Source organism: Phocoena sinus, chromosome 16 (genome assembly GCF_008692025.1).
Source record: "Phocoena sinus isolate mPhoSin1 chromosome 16, mPhoSin1.pri, whole genome shotgun sequence".
Taxonomy (NCBI): domain Eukaryota; kingdom Metazoa; phylum Chordata; class Mammalia; order Artiodactyla; family Phocoenidae; genus Phocoena; species Phocoena sinus.
Genome location: NC_045778.1, coordinates 50,311,551 through 50,330,938, shown reverse-complemented (window position 1 = coordinate 50,330,938; position 19,388 = coordinate 50,311,551). Strand labels below are relative to the sequence as shown.

Below are 19,388 nucleotides of genomic sequence, written 5' to 3'. Positions count from 1 at the left end.
CATGAAAAGTATGAACATTTGGGGAAGGAAAGCAACATAGATAATAAATCATGGTGTTCAAAAAAAGTCAAGAGTATTTTAGTAAAGAGTATTAGTAAAAACCCTTCCCTCCCCCGCTTTTTAAAACTACCTTATCCTAAAAGCAGGGATAATTTTAAGCCTAATAAGCCAAAGGAGCCAGCTATCAGTGGATTTATCTCAACAGGTTTAGTAACAGGTCTGATAAAGCTCTTCAGTGCTTCCCAAACAAGATGTCCCACCACTGAGAAACAGTGTTTCATGGGTCTGAAGCCAGGCTCTAGGAATGAGTATTTTTAACACGTGTCAAGTGCTGCTAGGTTTGGTAGTTATCACTGGCCACTCTAACTCCCTAGCTCTCAAGTTTAATTTTGTCCACTCAGACAAGTTTTCTAATAGTAAGCTGTCCAAAACGTATCTAGCCTGATAGCTCACCAGTAAACAAACACAACCAAGCACATAATTAAGTGTTCATTGGGTAATATGTCCCAGTGATTCATACCAAGCCACCTGTCTAGAGATATACAAGGAATAGAAAGGTTGTTGGAGATAAATTTCCTCTAAGTGACTTTATTATTTTTTTAATTAATTAATTAAATTTATTTATTTGGCTGTGTTGGGTTTTCATTGCTGCGCGTGGGCCTTCTCTAGCTGTGGTGAGCAGGGGCTACTCTTCATTGTGGTGCACGGATTTCTTACTGCGGTGGATTCTCTTGCTGCAGAGCATGGGCTCTCGGCACGTGGGCTTCAGTAGTTGGAGTACACAGGCTTCGCTGCTCCACGGCATGTGAGATCTTCCCGGACCAGGGCTCGAACTTGTGTCCCCTGCGTTGGCAGGTGGATTCTTAACCACTGCGCCAGCAGGGAAGTCCCTCCTCTAAGTGACTTTAAAAGCAGAGGTAAGGGAAGACAGCCTAATGACTATCACAGGGATAGAGAAAGGTCTTCCTCAATTCAATGGCATTCTGTTATTCTCTAAGTCCAATTCCTGCCCCCAATCTCATCCTCTCTTCATCTATTTCTTCCTCTAGGCTTCTTCTATCTCTGTGAGAACAAAGCCTGGTCTTTAATATTAGATGGACTGAATGTGTAGTTTTATGCTCTTTAACATATGTAAGTAGATGAGCATTACAATTTTTTATCACTACCTCCACCCCACGCACAAAAAAATCAGCTAGTTGACTCTAACTCCACCTGCCCAACTTATCACTCCTCCAGGAAAAAACTCAGCTCACTACCCTTAACTCAAGTGATTTGTTTTTCCACAAGTCATTAGTCAGTAAGAGAAACAAAATCCCCCGTTCAATATCATGTTAACCTTCTAATTAAGGGCATGAGAACGTAACTATGAAACAAGTCAAACAATAAAATTGCATAATAGCATTTTTCTTTCAAAAAATGAAATTATTAAAAAAAAAAACCCTTAAATTATTTGGAGATGACTGTACTACCTACACACATAAAGCAATACGAAAAGATCACATGGACTTTTAAATCAACTTCCAGAAATCTCTTTATTTAAAAGGACAGTGAATAAATGTCCTCAGAGCTCAAGTTCTGATGAGGCCAACATTCACATTTTGTTCTCAGGAAATGTAAAACTGACTTTGTGGGGTGGTTCTGTTCAGGATTAACACCATATAGAAATATAGTGAAATTGGTTGAAATAGAGACTTCTGCCATGAATCAAATCAATAATTTTAGCTTTTTATAAAATTTCTTATTACCTATCAATGCCCCCTCAAATAGGACCTAGCACTGTTTTGAAAGTCTGTGGGGGAGGTGTTGGTGGGGAGGGAGGGCACAACCGGGCTCCCCCCCGCCCCCCGCCCCAGCTTTGGAAATTAAATTTAACATTATTGCATGACTAAAGAATTATCTGGGCTTCCCTGGTGGTGCAGTGATTAAGAATTTGCCTGCCAATGCAGGGGACACGGGTTCGATCCCTGGTCTGGGAAGATCCCACATGCCACGGAGCAACCAAGCCCGTGCGCCACAACTACTGAGCCTGCGCTCTAGAGCCCACGAGCTACAACTACTGAGCCCGCGTGCCACAACTACTGAAGCCCGAGCGCCTAGAGCCCGTGTTCTGCAACGAGAAGCCAACACGCAATGAGAAGCCCGCACACCGCAACAAAGAGTAGCCCCCGCTCGCTGCAACTAGAGAAAGCCTGCGTGCAGCAATGAAGACCCAATGCAGCCAAAAATAAAATAAAATAAAAGATTGTTAAAAAAAAATTATTTAATCATGAAACATGCCGAGTTAATTTATATTAGTTGACCTGAAAAGCAGTCTTGCTCTTTCAAAATTTTAATGTTCTGAGTTATTTAGCTGGATATACAGTTTCTGTAGGTAACAGAAATATCTGGTATAGGCATTGAGACGTTACATATGATTCTACAGTAAAAGCAAAATTTGAGAAAAGGTTATTCTAGGGAAGACTGTTATAGGAGATGGGGGCCATAGACGGGCTCAAGTTGGCTCTTCTGAGAAAGAAAAAAAATATTTCAGTCCAGATAAATTGAAGATTATTAGGAGACAGTGTCTCTGAAAGGTGGTGACACTATATTATTACTATATTTAAACACTGGGTCCTCACAGAGGTAGAGGGGGCAAAGAAATGAAGAAACCAGAAAAAACATATAGACAGAGGGATACATTTAGTTTTCTTCCTTTCCTGTTTTATGTGTCATATGTAAATAATAATGGACAATAATTTCATATACCTTATTCTTTTAAAGGGACAAATGAATAGGTTCTTTAAACAAAATGCATTCCCATAAACATGCAGCCACAAATTTAAATTTGTGACTATGATGCATTTATTGAGATGCATGTGAAACTAAAAAGTTTCTTTCATTACCCAATGATCCTTATTTGCAGAGCAGAACTAGATTAGCATTATTTACCTTTTAAAACAATGCACATATAAATAACTAGATTTTTCATTCTTACAGTATAGATTCATTAAACACTGTCAAAATAAAAACACAAAGTTAACAAAACTATAAGATTATGTCTTACTTTTACAGTTTCTACATCTCCAGCCTTTGCAGCCTCCAGCAACTGTCTGTCTGCCTCTGAATTACCTAATGGGATACCCTCTAAAAAGAAAGAGAAGTAAAGAGTGATTAACTCCCATTTGCAAGGTGGGACCAAGTTTTAAGGAAGGCATCTTATCTGAGAATAAAGTTCTTTTTATAGTTTGGTGATAATTATGTAGGGAATCTCCATGGTAGTAGGCAAAAAGCAGTAAAAACTTTTGAAACATTACATATGTCAAACGTATGTAGATGTGAATAATAATTATAAAATGAGATTTAAGCAATATAAAGGAACATAATGTAATGAAAGATGGCTTGCTCTATAACCAAGTCAGTTGACTGGGGGTAAAGTATTAAATTAGGAGAGCAGGGCTTCCCTGGTGGCGCAGTGGTTGAGAGTCCGCCTGCTGATGCAGGGGACACGGGTTCGTGCCCTGGTCCGGGAAGATCCCACATGCCGCAGAGCGGCTGGGCCTGTGAGCCATGGCCGCTGAGGCTGTGCGTCCGGAGCCTGTGCTCCGCAACGGGAGAGGCCACAACAGTGAGACGCCCACGTACCGCAAAAAAAAAAAAAAAAATTAGAGGAGAGCAACAGCTAGATATCTAACCATGGTTCTGCCATCGACTAGCTACCTGAATTGGAGCAAGTCACTTGAACTTTCTGGGCCTCTGATTTTTCCAGTTCTAAAAAGAGAGAAGTTGGACTAGAAACATCTGAAGTTATGTTCAGGTCTGAAACTCTATGATTTATAGCTCATTTAAAATCTCATAGGAAAGGAAGAAAACATGTACCTTGTTCTCAGAGCAAATAAACTTCAGATGGATTAAAGATGCTAAGTATAAAAAAATTAAACCTTAAAAATACTAAAAGAAAATACAGGTGAATATTTTTTGTCTTGGAGCAGAAAAGCATCTTAAAGCAGTATATCAAAGGCAGAAACAAAACTAATTTGGAAAAATATCTGTCAGGCAATAACACAGCATTAAACAAAATCATAGGCAAAGAACAAAATGGGAAAAATACTGCAACATAAATCTAAGAAATGCAAATTAAAATAATGAAATACTGGGTTTTTTTTTTCATCCATTAGTGGGCATAGAGCAAATGGGGAGTTACACTGTCAATATTTCTATAATTTGCATTTTAAAAAGAGTCTATTACTTCTGTAATTCACATACACGCACACAGACACACATTCACTCAAGGAAATGATTAAGAATCATAATACCTGGGGCTGACAAGGAAAACAGGTCCTGTCACATACTACTGGTAGGAATGTAAAATTGTACATAACAGTTTTTCTAGAAATGATTTAACAATTATGTTAACCTTGACTTGGAAATTCCACTTTGATAACCGACTCTAAGAAACTGGTTGGAAAGGTAAGTAATAGCACTTAGTATAAAATAGGAAGACTGTAAATGTCCATCACTAGGTAACTAAATAGGACTAATGTTATTACCCCCAAAACTGACACTGAAACAAATGCATGGTATACGGGGAAGTAAAGGCAATTTTGAGAGCAGTCTTGTAGTTAGTTCACAATTTTAGAAGTTCACAGGAGATCTTATTAATCTGCCTTCATCTATTCAAGCAGTGTTTTTCTCAAAATGTAGTTTCCAGACCATAGGCATAAGGATCATCAAAGGTGACTACAAAAGGTATAAAAGGCTTGATCTGTTACATTTCTTCTCATTTGAGCTTTGAGATGTCAAAGACACTCCATTAAATTCTAGTAAAATACAGAGATATAGGCAAAGACACTAAAATTTATGGGACCAGATTTCTAGGCTGAAATGTTTAACCTATGCCAAATGTGTAGATATCTGATCTAAATTTATTTGATTTTAAAATGTAATAAGTATCAGTCCATTCAACAGTTACATGTAAGTCAAATAGTTGGTTACCTTGTACAAATTCTATATGCTTTATATGAAGGATCTAAACAAGAGTGAAGAGGCAGGGCCAGTCTTTAGAGTACTATTTATCACTATGGTTGCTCTCCTGAGAGACTTCATCTACCCTTTTCAGTTTTCCTTTCTTTAAAAAGAAATAGCAACTGTTGTGTCTCAATTTTAAAACCTTTCTAGATAAAAACTTAAGAGACAGCTATATACTCACAGAAGCTGGGCAGCAAATGCTACTGGAACAAACTCATAAAAGAATTACAACATTTGGGCATTGAGTACAATTGAGTTGATTAAGAAGAAATAACAGCCAACAATTCTGAAAAATTTTCTTTTCACTACCAACTCCTACATGATATGTGAAAAAAACTTAAAGGTTAATTTAAACAATAATAATTTCATGGAAGTATTCAATACCTTGAAGAAGTTGCTGCACGTTTTCATTTCCCATCTGTAAGGCAGTAAAGCCCTGAAGGGATATAATGTTAGGATCACACCCATAGCTTAGGAGTAGGCGACAGGTTTGTAGATGACCACAATGCGCAGCTCTGTGCAGAGAAGTCTGACCGAGATTATCCAGAGCATTAACCTTAACAATCAGAAAAAGGTGAAATTAGCCTGCGGTACAAAATTTAAAATGATCTACTCATGTATCCAGCACTTGTTACTAATTTTAAAATCTCAATTAATTTCTTATGAAGCCCATTATCCAGTGCCAAAGAAAGTATTTTTGCTCAAACCTAGAGTATAAATTCACCAATTCATGAAGGTCCAATTTTTGATTAAAAATATTGAATAAGAGTTGTTTAGCAATGAAGTACTCAATAGATTCACCACATTTAGAGTGAGACACTGCCTAAGAAAGTCTAATGCATGTACTTTTATGGATCTCTGAGGTGCAGAAACGTTGAGAGACTAACCCCAAGATAACAGTCGGTAACAAAGCCAGACACTAAATTAGCATTAAAATACTTATTTCTATTGCCTTAATCTTCTATCTTATTTATCATGTAAAATATAATCTGTATGGATAAGGACACTATGGTATATTCACACAACGGAATACTTCTCAGCAATAAAAAGAACAAACTATTGATACGTGGTTCAATCTCCAAAACATTATCCTAAGTGGAAAAAGTCTTACATAAAAGAGTATATATTGTACGATCCCATGAAGGCCCAGAACAGGCAAGTCTAACCTATGTTAGAAAAATTCAAAATGATTGTTGCCTCTAGGCATGGAGACTGCCTTGGATGGGACATTGCCTCTGCCATGAGATAATGTTCTCTATCTTCAAGAGTTTTGGTTACACAGGTGTATGCATTAGGCAAAATTCAGTAAATGTACATTTAAGATTCGTACATTTCATTGCATGTAAATTTCACATCCAAACAAAGACTGTAAACAAATATTGATCTCTAGCTGATGCCTATTAAAAGAATTTAGGGAGAAGTGTGTAGTAACTTGCGAATTACTTTGAGTGTGTCAAAAAATAAGATATTGATGGATAGAGAGAGAAATTGATGGATATGTAAGAAAACAATATGGTGAAATGCTAACGGTAGAATTTAGGTGGTAAGTATATAGTTATACTCTGTAAAATTCTTTCAGCTTGGTTGTATTTTTGAAATTTTTCATAATTAAAAAAAAAATCACCTGTAAGACTCCTCCTATCTCATCCCCACCCCCCGGCCCAGGAAAATAATTCTTCAAAACCTAACTGAGAAATCAAATTCCTCAGTAATCAATCATGTGACCACTAGTGTTTTGAGACACTGTCCAATTCATATTCATGGAATCGGAGAAGACCTGAACAGGATTACATAGTAAGACTTTCGCAATGAATCTAAAAGTATCCTATAAAGAGCTAGTCTCCATGCTTACAGAATCAGAAAAATCAACTTAAAATGCCCAGATCAATTAATCTGTTTATTCATGTACCAAAATTCACTGCGATGTGAACTATATATCCACTTGAAAACTTTATTTGGGTGCCACTCTGTGTTAGGGTTATTAGGGTGACGAACTCGTCCTGGTTTGCCTGGGACTTTTCCGGTTTTAGCACTAAAAGTCCTGTGTTAAATCCCTTAGTCTTGGGACAAACCTGGATGGTTGGTCACCCTAGACAAGATTGTTTCACTGAGCTTCACAACTCAAATTTAATATGCAACCAGATATTCCTCAAGTAACGCACCACATGTAAAAAAAAGTGCAATCAACGAAAAGTTATAGGACAGACAGACAAATGAGATATGCCAAGCAGTCAAGCAGAAATAAACTTTATTTTTTCAATAATTTACAATAGGAAAGATTGAGATTATACATTATCAAGAATTCCCCCAAATAAAAGAGAAATTAGGACACTGAGAGTCAACATAAAAAGAAACTGTAGAATTCTAAGTGGTTCCTTGAGTGGAAACACAAGGAAGGACAGATTAGAAAATCATTCTGCAAAGTTTATTTAGAGAAGAGCCTCAGGGGTCCCCAAGGGGTAAAGGGATCTCTATTTCTTTCTTCTCCCTTCATCACAGCAGCTCAATTCTATTATATAATGAATTTCTACCACAGATTTTGTTTGAAGAAAGCAACAATCAATGGCTATAAACTGAAAACTGTTGAATTAGGTGACTGTTATCTCTTCCAATCTGAGATGCTATGTGTATTGTTTACTGAGTAATTTTTTTTAAGTTCCTGGGTAAGAAATAATGACTTTTAGCCTTGATGAAAACCTGATTATTCCATGAATAAAATGCTTTGTTTTCTTTAAATCCACTTGACTTTTTTTTGAGGTATAGTTGACATACATTATATAAGCTTCAGGTGTCCAACACAGTGAAATCACCTTGACTTTTAAACTTAAGTATACCGTTTCTACAAATAGGAAACCAATATTCTCCTAATAAAAATTATAACTCTTATAAAAATGTTCATTTGGGATATTCCCTAAAACCATCTTACACGCCACATTTTAGAATACATTTCTCTATTGAATGATCTGGAATGAATGACTTTTGTGATTGATTTTAAAAAAATGCTTTGTGTACAAATGCCAACTACAGAATTTCGCAATATGAGGAGCTACGTTTTTAGTCAAGTTACTTAATTTATTTCCTTCTGTTCCATGATCTCTGGCTTAGTTATGAAATAAGAGAGGGTAAGAGAGACTGTGGTTGGGGTAAATAACAGGAGTTATCATGGTAACCAAGCAACAGAAGATAATCCCAGAAAAGATGATAGGTCAGAATAAATATATCTGGCTGGGGATATTCTTGAGTGTACTGTTAGAAAAAGAAGGATAACTTGACCAGTGGGGTGTGGTTAAAAGGAAGGGAGAAGGAAAGATATATAGGAATAATGTTTCTTGAGTAAATCCACAGACTTTCTAGCAGAAAGATATAGAAAAAGTATCTGCAAAACTAATCTGAGGGAAAAATACCTATGAAAGAGTAAATAGCTTGGGAAGTCAGGCATTTCACCTGCTAAATAGAAAACAACTCACTGGATTACCAAAGATTACCAAAAATGAAGTATACCTTTGCTTCATGTTTCACCACTACTTCGACAACATCGTTATGAGCTTTCTCAGATGCAACGTGTAGAGGAGTCAAGAATCTTAAAAAGAAAAAGTCAGCCGGACAATGAATGTATTTTCCAAAAATAAAAGTGTCAATAATTTTTAATTATCAAAAGCATACTTACTCTTTAGTCTTTTCATTGATGTTTGCTCCTTTTCTTAGCAACAGTTCACATATTTGCTTTCTTTTGGGATATGGAGATGCGGCAGCACAATGCTAGATAATTTAAATTGCAGCATTAATCAAGGACTATACATAACTGATTTTTAAGAACTTTCGTGTTTCCCATCAAGAACATTAAGAAGTTATTTCATGTCTTTGTTTCATTTTTGACTTAACTTTGCTCTTCAAAGACTTTCTTTTGGATAGAATGTGCAATGATCACCAAATTCTGACAGGGCCTGAAACCCCTATTTAGCAAGTGATATGTTATTAAATATTTTGATTAAGGTTCATAGTTGTCCTATGTCTCTGAAAAAGCTACTACTGCTGTAATGAAAAACTTAAATTGTGACCAACAGTCCTTTCAAAACTGTTCCCAAAAAGCATGGTGTTTATGTTATTTTTAAAGGTTAACAGAACACCCCAAAGGTTGGGATTTCTTTACATGAAGAAATAACACAGCACTTGTCAGCTCTGGATTCTGCTTAGAAAAACATTGATGGAATAGCCAACAAACTGGGTGGTATTTGTATCTTCCTCAATGAGTTGCTCCAGCAGGATAAGGACTTTGAATTACTTGTTTGGTAAAATCAGTGGTAGAAAATTATATACTCTGAGTTGGAGGCTGCAGGATCTATGTCTATGATGTATCAAGGAGAAAAGGAGATAGGAGATAGGGATTTGCCAGTCATAAACCCAATAAGTATCTCATGGTCATGTCCCAGATCTTCCATCTCTCCACCATCCAGGATTATACCCATACACAACAGGTGTTCAATAAATGTCAGAATGAGTGAACGACTAAATTAATGCATGAAAGTTAAGTTAAAACTGAAACCTGAGATTTCATGGAATAAAAGTTCTGGTAACTGTCAAGCTAACTTGCTCACACATCTAAACACAGTACATATGAAATGTGTCTGATTTTAACCTATTGCTAATTATAAAGCTTATCTGATCTTCATGACTTTGCTTCAGATTCATTCTCTGATGTTGTTGCTGTCACCAAAATCATTCCTTTGCCCTCAATAAAATCATTTCTAATTGGTGAACACAGCTCTTTTGGTATGTTTTGAATAATCATCCCAGGACATCTATCAGGATGGCACAAAGAACGGAAAATAGTTTATAACCAAGAATTCTTGAGTTCATCCATTTCAAATTGCACCCTTACTCTTCTGCCCCAACCTGTTACAGACAGGGCCTGTAATCTCTGGAAACCTGGAAGACAATGCCTCTGCAACACAACTATCTACCAACAGTTAATTCCCTGTATTTTAAGGTTAATAAAAAAAATGAGTCGTTTAATGGTAGAATACTCAGAGGAAAACAACACATAAAATTAACTTTTCAGACTGGAAGATTTTCCAAGTCAGTTTTTCCAAGTTTCCTTGTACCATCTTGATACTGTTATGATTTAAATTTTGCAGTGGTATTTCTTATTAGTCTGCAACTTTGCTATTTTTTTTTAACATGGTTTTTTTTTTAAAGTAGCAAAAAGTTCTACAATGTTTTATAGATAGGTTTCTACGTAAAACTTCAGAGTTTATATCATGGCATAAGGAAGAAAATTAACCATAAAAGATATTAGGTAAGTAAGGCTATTACAAGTTAAATCTTCCCCTAAAGACATTAATTAGTGTCATCTTCCCTCACCGAAAGCACATTCTGCAACTCATACAGCTTTGTTCCTTTAAATTTCTACTTCTAAGGCAGCCTTTGATCACAACATTCCCTTTCCTATCTTCCACCACTTACCTCTACTAGCTTCCGTTCTTTTCTTACTGCTTTTCCATAGACTGCCCAATTCTCATCTACTTTGTTATAGCACCACAGAGCTGACATTACCTCTATCAGGGAAGCTGCCTCTACTCACACAGATACTTTACTCACACAGTATAAAGGGGATATATACAGACTTTAGATCTAATTCTGAAAAAATTACAATACCAAAAGGAAAATCAAGTGGTTTTTATCTTTTTTTTTTTTGGCTTTTATCTTGATGGCAAGATTATTTTCTTTTTCAGTGGGTTCCAAATTTTCAATCACAAACATTTATGCTCTTTATAATTAAAAAAAAGCAAATGATATATACGATTTATGATAATAGAAAAGTCACATATAATACATGCCAGTATGTGAATAAAATAGAAAAGTCACATATAATACATGCCAGTATGTGAATAAAATAGAAAAGTCACATATAATACATGCCAGTATGTGAATACAATAGAAAAGTCACATATAATACATGCCAGTATGTGAATAAAATAGAAAAGTCACATATAATACATGCCAGTATGTGAATACAATAGAAAAGTCACATATAATACATGCCAGTATGTGAATACAATTTTTGTCTGGACGGATGTGCAAATGAACAACAGTACTGCATTTTGAGCAGATGTGGTTGTCTATTTTTCTGTATTGTTTGAAATTTTTTCTTTATATACCTACAGGCATTAATTCTTAAAAAGCACATATTTTTAAAACAATACTATTATTAAAAGTAGGACATTATGTTAGTCATCCTGCATCACCAAAAGAAGATATTATGATTAACTTAGCATGTTTTTGGTTATTTCATTTTAAAAACTTAAATCTGAAACATTACCAATGCTGTTTCATGTGTTTGAGGATGCTTAAAATTCACCATTTCCAGAGAGAGATGTTTTTTGATTCGTGTAACATCAGCTTCCCGCGCAGCCTGAAGCAACGAGTGACCTTTAAATTCATCTAGATGAAGAAAAAGCATTTAAATCTGCATGAGAATTATCAAATTTATGGGACTTGCCAGACGTAGTATTTTTCTTGAACTTATTTTCAAAATTATCTACCAAGCAGCCAGAATGAAGCTCTAAAGATAGTCTCCAAATATAACCCTTGGAAAGGGAGACAGTGGTATGCCAGCTCCCCTCAGTTATGACCCAATTCATTCCCATGTGTATACAACATGGTCTATTCAAGGTCTATTTTGGTCTGATATAAGGATTATTGCTATATATTCCCAGACCAGAGAGTTCTGAGAATTTTCCAAAGCACAGAACTTTTCTCAGTGAAGAAATAAAAGAAAAGGTGATCATAGTCCCCATATTAACATTACAGCAGCAGGAGATGGTTCTGCTCACACATCAGAGAATTGGGGACTAGACTAGTGGGATATTTCTAAGAGCCACCTACTGATCAACAAATGAAAGAGGGCATTTTCTCAAGATTCCTAGCTATTATTCATCAGACTTGTGAAACCACCATTATATTTTACTATTCCAGAATAATACAAGCTTAACACAAGTTTCCTATTTATGTATAGTAATACTATATCTGAAATATGTGGCTATTTCTCACCACTGCATCTATTTCAGTTATAGACAGAAAAGCACAGAATTGCCCAGATACCAAAGAATATTAGATGGTAAGATCTGGGGACTATGTTTACAAGACAGCAATCCTACAAATAACACTTCAAAACTTCACAGCAGCTAATAAGAAAGTCACATCAAAGACAGGAATAAAACTCAAATTCTTTCTTTCCAAAAGCATACCATCTATAAGAGTAACACACACAAAAAGCATTTAACTTGACTTGAAAAAAGCAAATACAAATATACTTTCTTTTCATAGCATCTTAAGAGCAAAATGAGTAGAAAACATTCAAATGATTAAATATTTTAGTGTGAACAATAATAGATACCCATGGCTAAGGAAAATACCTTATTATTCAAAAATTTCCAAAAAACAAACAAGAAAGAAAAACTGTTAGTTTACTGATATAACAGCTTAGCTGAATGAACATTCATCATTTTATACTTACATGCTAATCTTTCTTTTAACTGTGGTGTGGGAGCCAAGTCTATAGCACTTTTATTGTGACAATTCAGCAGTGTTGGATCTGCGCCGTAACTTAGGAGAAGAGAACACACTTCAACTCTGTTCTTGGAAGCTGCCTCATGAAGAGGAGTGAACTGCCACAAGTCCATTGCATTTACGCAGGCACCATGCTGGGGGTGGGGTAGGGTGGGTAAAGCATATACTTAGCGCTCAATTTTTAAGAGAATTTAGAATTATCAGTGGTGTGTAATTTAACAGCATGCAAGCTTAAAAAGGTTATGTTCCCAAAGGTCACTTTTCAAACCAATTACTTCAGAAAGAGTAATTTTTTTCCCCACAGAAAAACAGTCAGTGGTTGCCAGGCCTACCCACAAGTGCCTATTTAACTTTTATTGTTAAAAATAGTTAAAAATGAAGCTTTACATTTAACCTGCATCCTTTTCAAGAACTATTTTTTCCTTTCCTGAGATATAATGTACATATGGTAAAATGCACAGTTCTTAAGTATACAGTTTGATGAGTTTTGACAAATGTATATATCTGTGAGACCATCACCCAATTCAAGAAAGAGGATGCTTTCATCACCCCAGAATGTTCCCTCATGCTCCTTTTATAGACAATTCCTGCCCCCATTCTGACTGTTAGCACTATATATTAGAATTACCTGTTCCTGAATTTCATAAAAGTAGAATAGCACAGTATGTACTTTTGTGCCTAGCTTCTTTCACACAATGTTTCTGAGATTCATTCATTTTGTTGTATCAAGTTTGTTTTTATTGGGGACTTCCCTGGTGGCACAGCAGTTAAGAATCCACCTGCTGGGGCTTCCCTGGTGGTGCAGTGGTTAAGAATCCGCCTGCCAATGCAGGGGACACGGGTTCGAGCCCTGGTCCGGGAAGATCCCACATGCTGCGGAGCAACTGAGCCCGTGTGCCGCAACTACTGAGCCTGTGCTCTAGAGCCCATGAGCCACAACTACTGAGCCCATGTGCCACAACTACTGAAGCCCGCGCACCTAGAGCCCATGCTCCGTAACAAGAAAAGCCTCCGCAATGAGCAGCCCGCACACCACAATGAAGAGTAGCCCCCGCTGGCCACAACTGGAGAAAGCCCCGCGCAGTAACGAAGACCCAGCCAAAAATAAATAAAAGTAAAAAAAAAAAAAAGTTTGTTTTTATTGCTGAGTAGCATTCCACTGTGTAGATATACCACAATTCACTTATCCATCATCCTGTTGATGGGCATTTGGACTGTTTCTAGTTTTTGACTATTATGAATAAGTTGTTATGAACATTCACAACAACTATGAATGTTGGATACATGCTGTGATTTCTCTTGAATAAATCCCTTGGGGTGGAATTGTTGGCTCCTGTGGAAGATGTATGTTTACTTTTAGTAGAACTGCCAAACAGTTTTCTAAAGTGGTTGTATTATTTTTGTATTGCCATCAGCAACGTTTTGAGTTCCAGGGCTCCACATCCTTGCTAATATTTGGTATTGTTAGTCTTTTTAATTTTAGACATTTCCAAGTATTGGATTTGAATAAACCACAGAGGTCATTCTAGCTCAACCTCTCATCAAACACAAAATCCCTTCCATAGCATTTCTGCAGAAGGCAAACCAGCTACTTACTCTTTTAATACTTTCAATGATGGGAAACTAATTCTCAATGAACACAGTGTTTTATAACTATTAGATAACTCCTGACTCTCCTGAGCTTGACTGCTCTGGTAACTGCACCCTCACCTCACTTAGCGTCCTCTCTATATATGACCTCCTCCCACTCTTATTTAGTGAACACTAGGTCTTAGGAAAACACCATTCAGTTGCCTGTAAGTCCCAATGCAATCTATCTCATATTTCACTCTCATCCACAATTAACATTCCAAATATTCTGTTAAATTCAAGATTCAGTTTTACAATAAGCAAAAGCATTACTGTTAAATGTGTAATATTATAGTCACCTTATACATTTTAAAAGGCTTATGGGCTACTCAGAGTATCTAATCATTATAGTAAAGTTATTTCTGTGGGAAAATATATTCGGTGGTAGCACATGCCCAAAAGGAAGCCGAGAGGCATTGGAAACAAATGCTCTCTTTCCCTTCTCGTGACAGCTGCTGACACAATGAGGAAGAGTTTCAAGGGCAGAATGAAAGCGGAGTGGGAGAAGCGTGAAGAATGTCAAATACATATGTAGAGACTGGGGGACAGAAAGAAATGGGTGTGGGTAACATCCTTGAATCCACTCTCAAAGAGAATATAGAGCTTCTATTCTCATCCAACAGGGAGCAAAACAAGAAGTTTCTTGCCAGTCCCTGGAACCTGCTTGTTAAACAACAGCTGCCCAGCATAACAGAGGAAGTGAAGCTTACCAAGTAAGCCTGTTCCAACCCAAAGTACAACTGGGCAGGTCTTGAAAATCTAACTGGTGGTTTTAATAACATATGGTCCACTAAAAATTACTTCTGATATTTTCAAGAGTTTTGAAACTTCAAAACTTTATTCTGATATTCACAAAATGGGACAGGTACTTTATATAAAAAATCTTACTGTATCTCAAAAATCTCAAAGCAGTCAGACGCTGATCTAGCAATCATCCACATTTTGTAATGATTGTAAATACTCTTTCTATATCCACCAAGCACTAAAAACACAAAGAAGACATATATACTACATATTTCAAGTAATATTTTATAAGAAAAGTATACAAGAACTAACCTTGACCAGAAGTTCAGTTACTTCATAATGACCATAGGAACAGGCATTGTGCAGGGGCACCAGGTCACTACAATAGGAGAAGGGGGAAAACCCTGTGTTATTACAGATTCCCTAGGCTTTAATTTAATTTTAATTAAATTTACGCAAATTTAACTAGCAAATAGCTTATGTGACCTTCTAACGAAAGTGTATAAAACTTAATAATATGTATTTGAACCCTAAGTCCTAACAATTCTAATGCCCAAGTCTCTTTCAAATCTACCCCCCCACCCCTGCCCCCACTGTTACTGCCATCCCTTTAGTTTGGGCCTTGTTTATTTCTCCCTGTACCACTGAAATGGGCCCCACTTCAATTTATCCTCCAAGCTATAGTCAGAGTTTTCTAAAAGGTAAATCTGATATGGTTAGTCCTCATTTTCATGTCCTTCACTGCTACTTCCTTGCTTTCAAATGATGGCTCCAACTGTTTAGCCTGGCATACAATGATCTGACTCTCTAGCCTTACCCTTCGATAACAGTATGCTAAACCATTTAAAGTTCCCTGAACTCCATAGTATCCCCTGGGTGCAATGGGATAGATTTCCCTTCCTTCTGATTTCTACACATCTTTTCCAAACTCAGAGCTCAAACACTGGCTCTTCTTTGAAACTTTTTTTTTTAAAGATTCTGTAAGGTAAATTGCTATATTCCGTAATATAAAACCCAATTCCTTCATGACGGCAATGGAGGAAGAACTTTCTATACAGGAAGGTACAGCAGAACCTTAAAATCCTGAATTATATCTCTAAGTTGCTCCTCCTTGGGAATCACTCACTAATCACCACAGACATCATCATGATGGCCGCTGCTGAGGGATGGCCGCTGAGTGATGGCTACCCATGGCTTAGTCTTTGGTTCTATCAGTCCTCTCTGTAGAGGCTCATGGCTTTCCTCACCATTTTGATTATGATTTCTTACTTACCTGAGCACCAATTTCATTCCCAACTATCTACTAGCTACCTCCACCCGAGTTCCCATCATCATCTCATAAAACCAAGACTTCTAAAAGTGAATGCAAGGTTTCTCCCCTCCAGGATAATTAATTTTCTCTACTGGATTTCAGTATGTGTATCATTGGGTCTCACTCATTCAGCTTCAGAATATGAAATGGAATAATCTCTACTATTCTCCCTCATCACATCCAGATATTTGACAAACCTTAACCATTCTTACACTGTAATATCTCTTGCATCTGTGCCTTCTTTTTATTTCCATTTCCTCTGCCACTACTATTGCAGACCTTAATACGCCTGAACCCCTACAATGCTCACTCTCCTAACTGCTCTTTTTGCCTCTAGTCTCCTTCTTCAATCTACCCTACACATCGCTGCCAGAGTGTGTTTCCTAAAACTCCTCTTTGCATAAAACTCCTCTTTTAGAAGAATCATTCCCCTTGCTTAAGATCCTTCAACAGCTATTGTGGCTCACAGAATCAAGCTTGAATTCCTTAGGCTAGAATACCAAGTTCTTTAAAAGCTGGTTCTTACCTACTTCTCCAACCCTAACCTTTACTTCTCCCCTATATTAATCATAGGCTTCAGCCACGTTGGTCTAGTCATTGTTTCTTAAGATATGCTGCAGTATCTGTTTTAGCACCTTCTCTCACATCAATTCTCTTGCACGGAGTGATGTTTCCTAAACTCTCTGCTTTCTTGAATTAAGTCCAGGTCAAGTATCATCTCCTCCTGAAGGATTTCTCAACCACTACAGCCAGCACTAAGCATTCCCTCCTGGGAACTCCTGTAAGTGCTATCCCTTTCTGTTTATCACCTCACACTTAGTAGAGAACTTATACTGTTAGGTATCTTTTCATGCCTCCTAGAGTACAGTGTAAGACCTATGGGTGGTGGCCTTAAGGTTTTATAATTCCCTGTGCTCTCAGAGCAATCTGCATATTATAAAAGCTCAATAAATGTTTTATGTTGTTTAGTAAAAAATATGATTTTTACAAGATTACAGAGATTATCACAAGTACAGTAACATTTAAGAAATCCTCATTTTTGTTTAAATGCTTATTTACCCTTTATCTTTAGCATGGACATCAGCTCCATGTTGCAACAACAGCTGTACAATCTTTACTCTGTTGTAACCTGCTGCCAAATGCAATGGAGTTGACTGAAATGTTAAACAACAAATTAATAAAATTCAATAGCTAAGAAATATGCATGAAAAGGTAAAAATCCAAATATAAAACCAGAAATTCAGAAAAACCTTTATAACTTAATTGTCTAAATAATAGTAATAGTATTAATCTGGTTTTACAAAATCCAACATATATACTGAAGGCATAGTATAATAGTTTATAAGTTCACTATTGCAAATAGGAAGCTACCTAAATGTTCATTAACAAAGTTTTACTAAGGTTAAGAATTAATCCAAATTATTGCTTAAAAGAAAATATCAGCATTTCTGTCAAATGTTTTAAGTTAAGAGATAAACACAATTTCATGTTACCAGGAGATGCACACAAACTTAGTTGCAAAAGGAAGTACCTTTCTGCCATCACTTGCATGGCAGTTGACATTTAATGGTGTAAGCAGAGCCATCATTTTTTCCTCATTGCCACTCCTAGCATACAAAAAAATGTATTAGCAATTTTTATTCTTTATCAGATCCTATCTGGAGACATGTATGTGACCATTAAAAAAAATTCATTTTTTAGAGAGTTTGTTTATTGTAAAAAAAATAAAATTAAAAATTAAATGGTGAAATATTTATGATACATATTTATAACACTAGTACACACCTGGCACTCTCCAAGAGTTCATCTTTCTTATATTCACCTGTGAATTAGGGAAAAAAAAAAAAGCAGAAATTAAAACAAAATTAATTACAGAAGTAATGTCAGTTTTATGCATAAAGATGCTCAGTGAACTATATTTAAAGTAGAAAAAATTGGAAATAAATGTCCAGTAAATGGAAAATAGTTAATCAACAGAATACTGTGCAGTTTAAAAATATTTCTATGAAGACAGACAGAACACCTCTGTTATGAAAGTGAAAAAAAGATTCACTGTTATATAATGAAACATTACCGCAACTATATGAAAACAATATGCACAGAAAGAGGAAAGCCGAGAAGGAAATAAATCAAAATTTTAACAAAGTTTGTCTTAGGGGGTAGGTTATGGGTAACCTTTTCCATTTTGTTTTTACTCCTCAAATTTCATAAAACCAATGTTATTTGTTTAACAGACAAAATGCATTCACAACTTCATTCAAAATCAGAACAAAACAAAATCCAATATAAAAATATAACAATATCACAGAAATTACAAAAGATACTCTATAGCATCACCAACGGAACATAATCATTAACATTTTTATGAATCCAGAAGATTTTTCTACACTAAAATTGTTTTATTACAATGCTGCTTTAAATATATACAAATAGGGCTTCCCTGGTAGCACAGTGCTTAAGAATCTGCCTGCCAATGCAGGGGACACGGGTTCGAGCCCTGGTCTGGGAAGATCCCACATGCCACGGAGCAACTAAGCCCATGCGTCACAACTACTGAGCTTGCTCTCTAGAGCCTGCGAGCCACAACTACTGAAGCCCGCAGGCCTAGAGCCCATGCTCCGCTACAAGAGAAGCCACCGCAATGAGAAGCCCACATACAGCAACGAAGAGTAGCCACTGCTAGCTGTAACCAAAGAAAAGCCCACGCGCAGCAATGAAGACCCAACACAGCCAAAAATGAATAAATAAATTAAAAAATATATATATATATACACACACAAAAACAGGACTAAATAAACTTCTTATGCCTACAGCCTTTATATTTACAAATGAATACAAGCAAAAACTTTAAAATCGATACAATTTAAATTAACATAATAAAGTGTTTATTTATCTGCTTAAATGAAATCCTAACTGGTGTCCATAATATGAATTGTATATTGATTGCTGTGCAAGGCTTCTTTTGAGCCCCAAGATTTTTAACAAAGGTACAAGTAGGGAATAGCATGGAATAGGGAAGGAGGAAATGAACACTGAATTGTTGGTTACAATAGCTTACTTTTCTAGAACTCTTTTAGGGGACTAGTCTAAATTTGCTCAGTAATACCAGAAGCAATATCACAAAGCCCAA

At 36.3% G+C, this 19,388-nt stretch overlaps 1 protein-coding gene across 1 annotated transcript in view; it reads right to left on the bottom strand.

The window, feature by feature from the left end:
• The window catches only part of TNKS2 (tankyrase 2), a 66,271-nt gene that overhangs the window by 30,461 nt on the left and 16,422 nt on the right, over positions 1–19,388 (bottom strand). Inside the window, exons 4-13 of the mRNA XM_032608064.1 lie at positions 18,044–18,080; positions 17,790–17,865; positions 17,318–17,412; positions 15,259–15,325; positions 12,521–12,707; positions 11,324–11,445; positions 8,672–8,763; positions 8,506–8,584; positions 5,389–5,560; positions 3,044–3,123 (exon numbers count right to left, since the gene is read on the bottom strand). Of these exons, the coding sequence (XP_032463955.1) occupies positions 3,044–3,123; positions 5,389–5,560; positions 8,506–8,584; positions 8,672–8,763; positions 11,324–11,445; positions 12,521–12,707; positions 15,259–15,325; positions 17,318–17,412; positions 17,790–17,865; positions 18,044–18,080 (1,007 nt within the window). The remainder of the gene's footprint in view (positions 1–3,043; positions 3,124–5,388; positions 5,561–8,505; positions 8,585–8,671; positions 8,764–11,323; positions 11,446–12,520; positions 12,708–15,258; positions 15,326–17,317; positions 17,413–17,789; positions 17,866–18,043; positions 18,081–19,388) is intronic.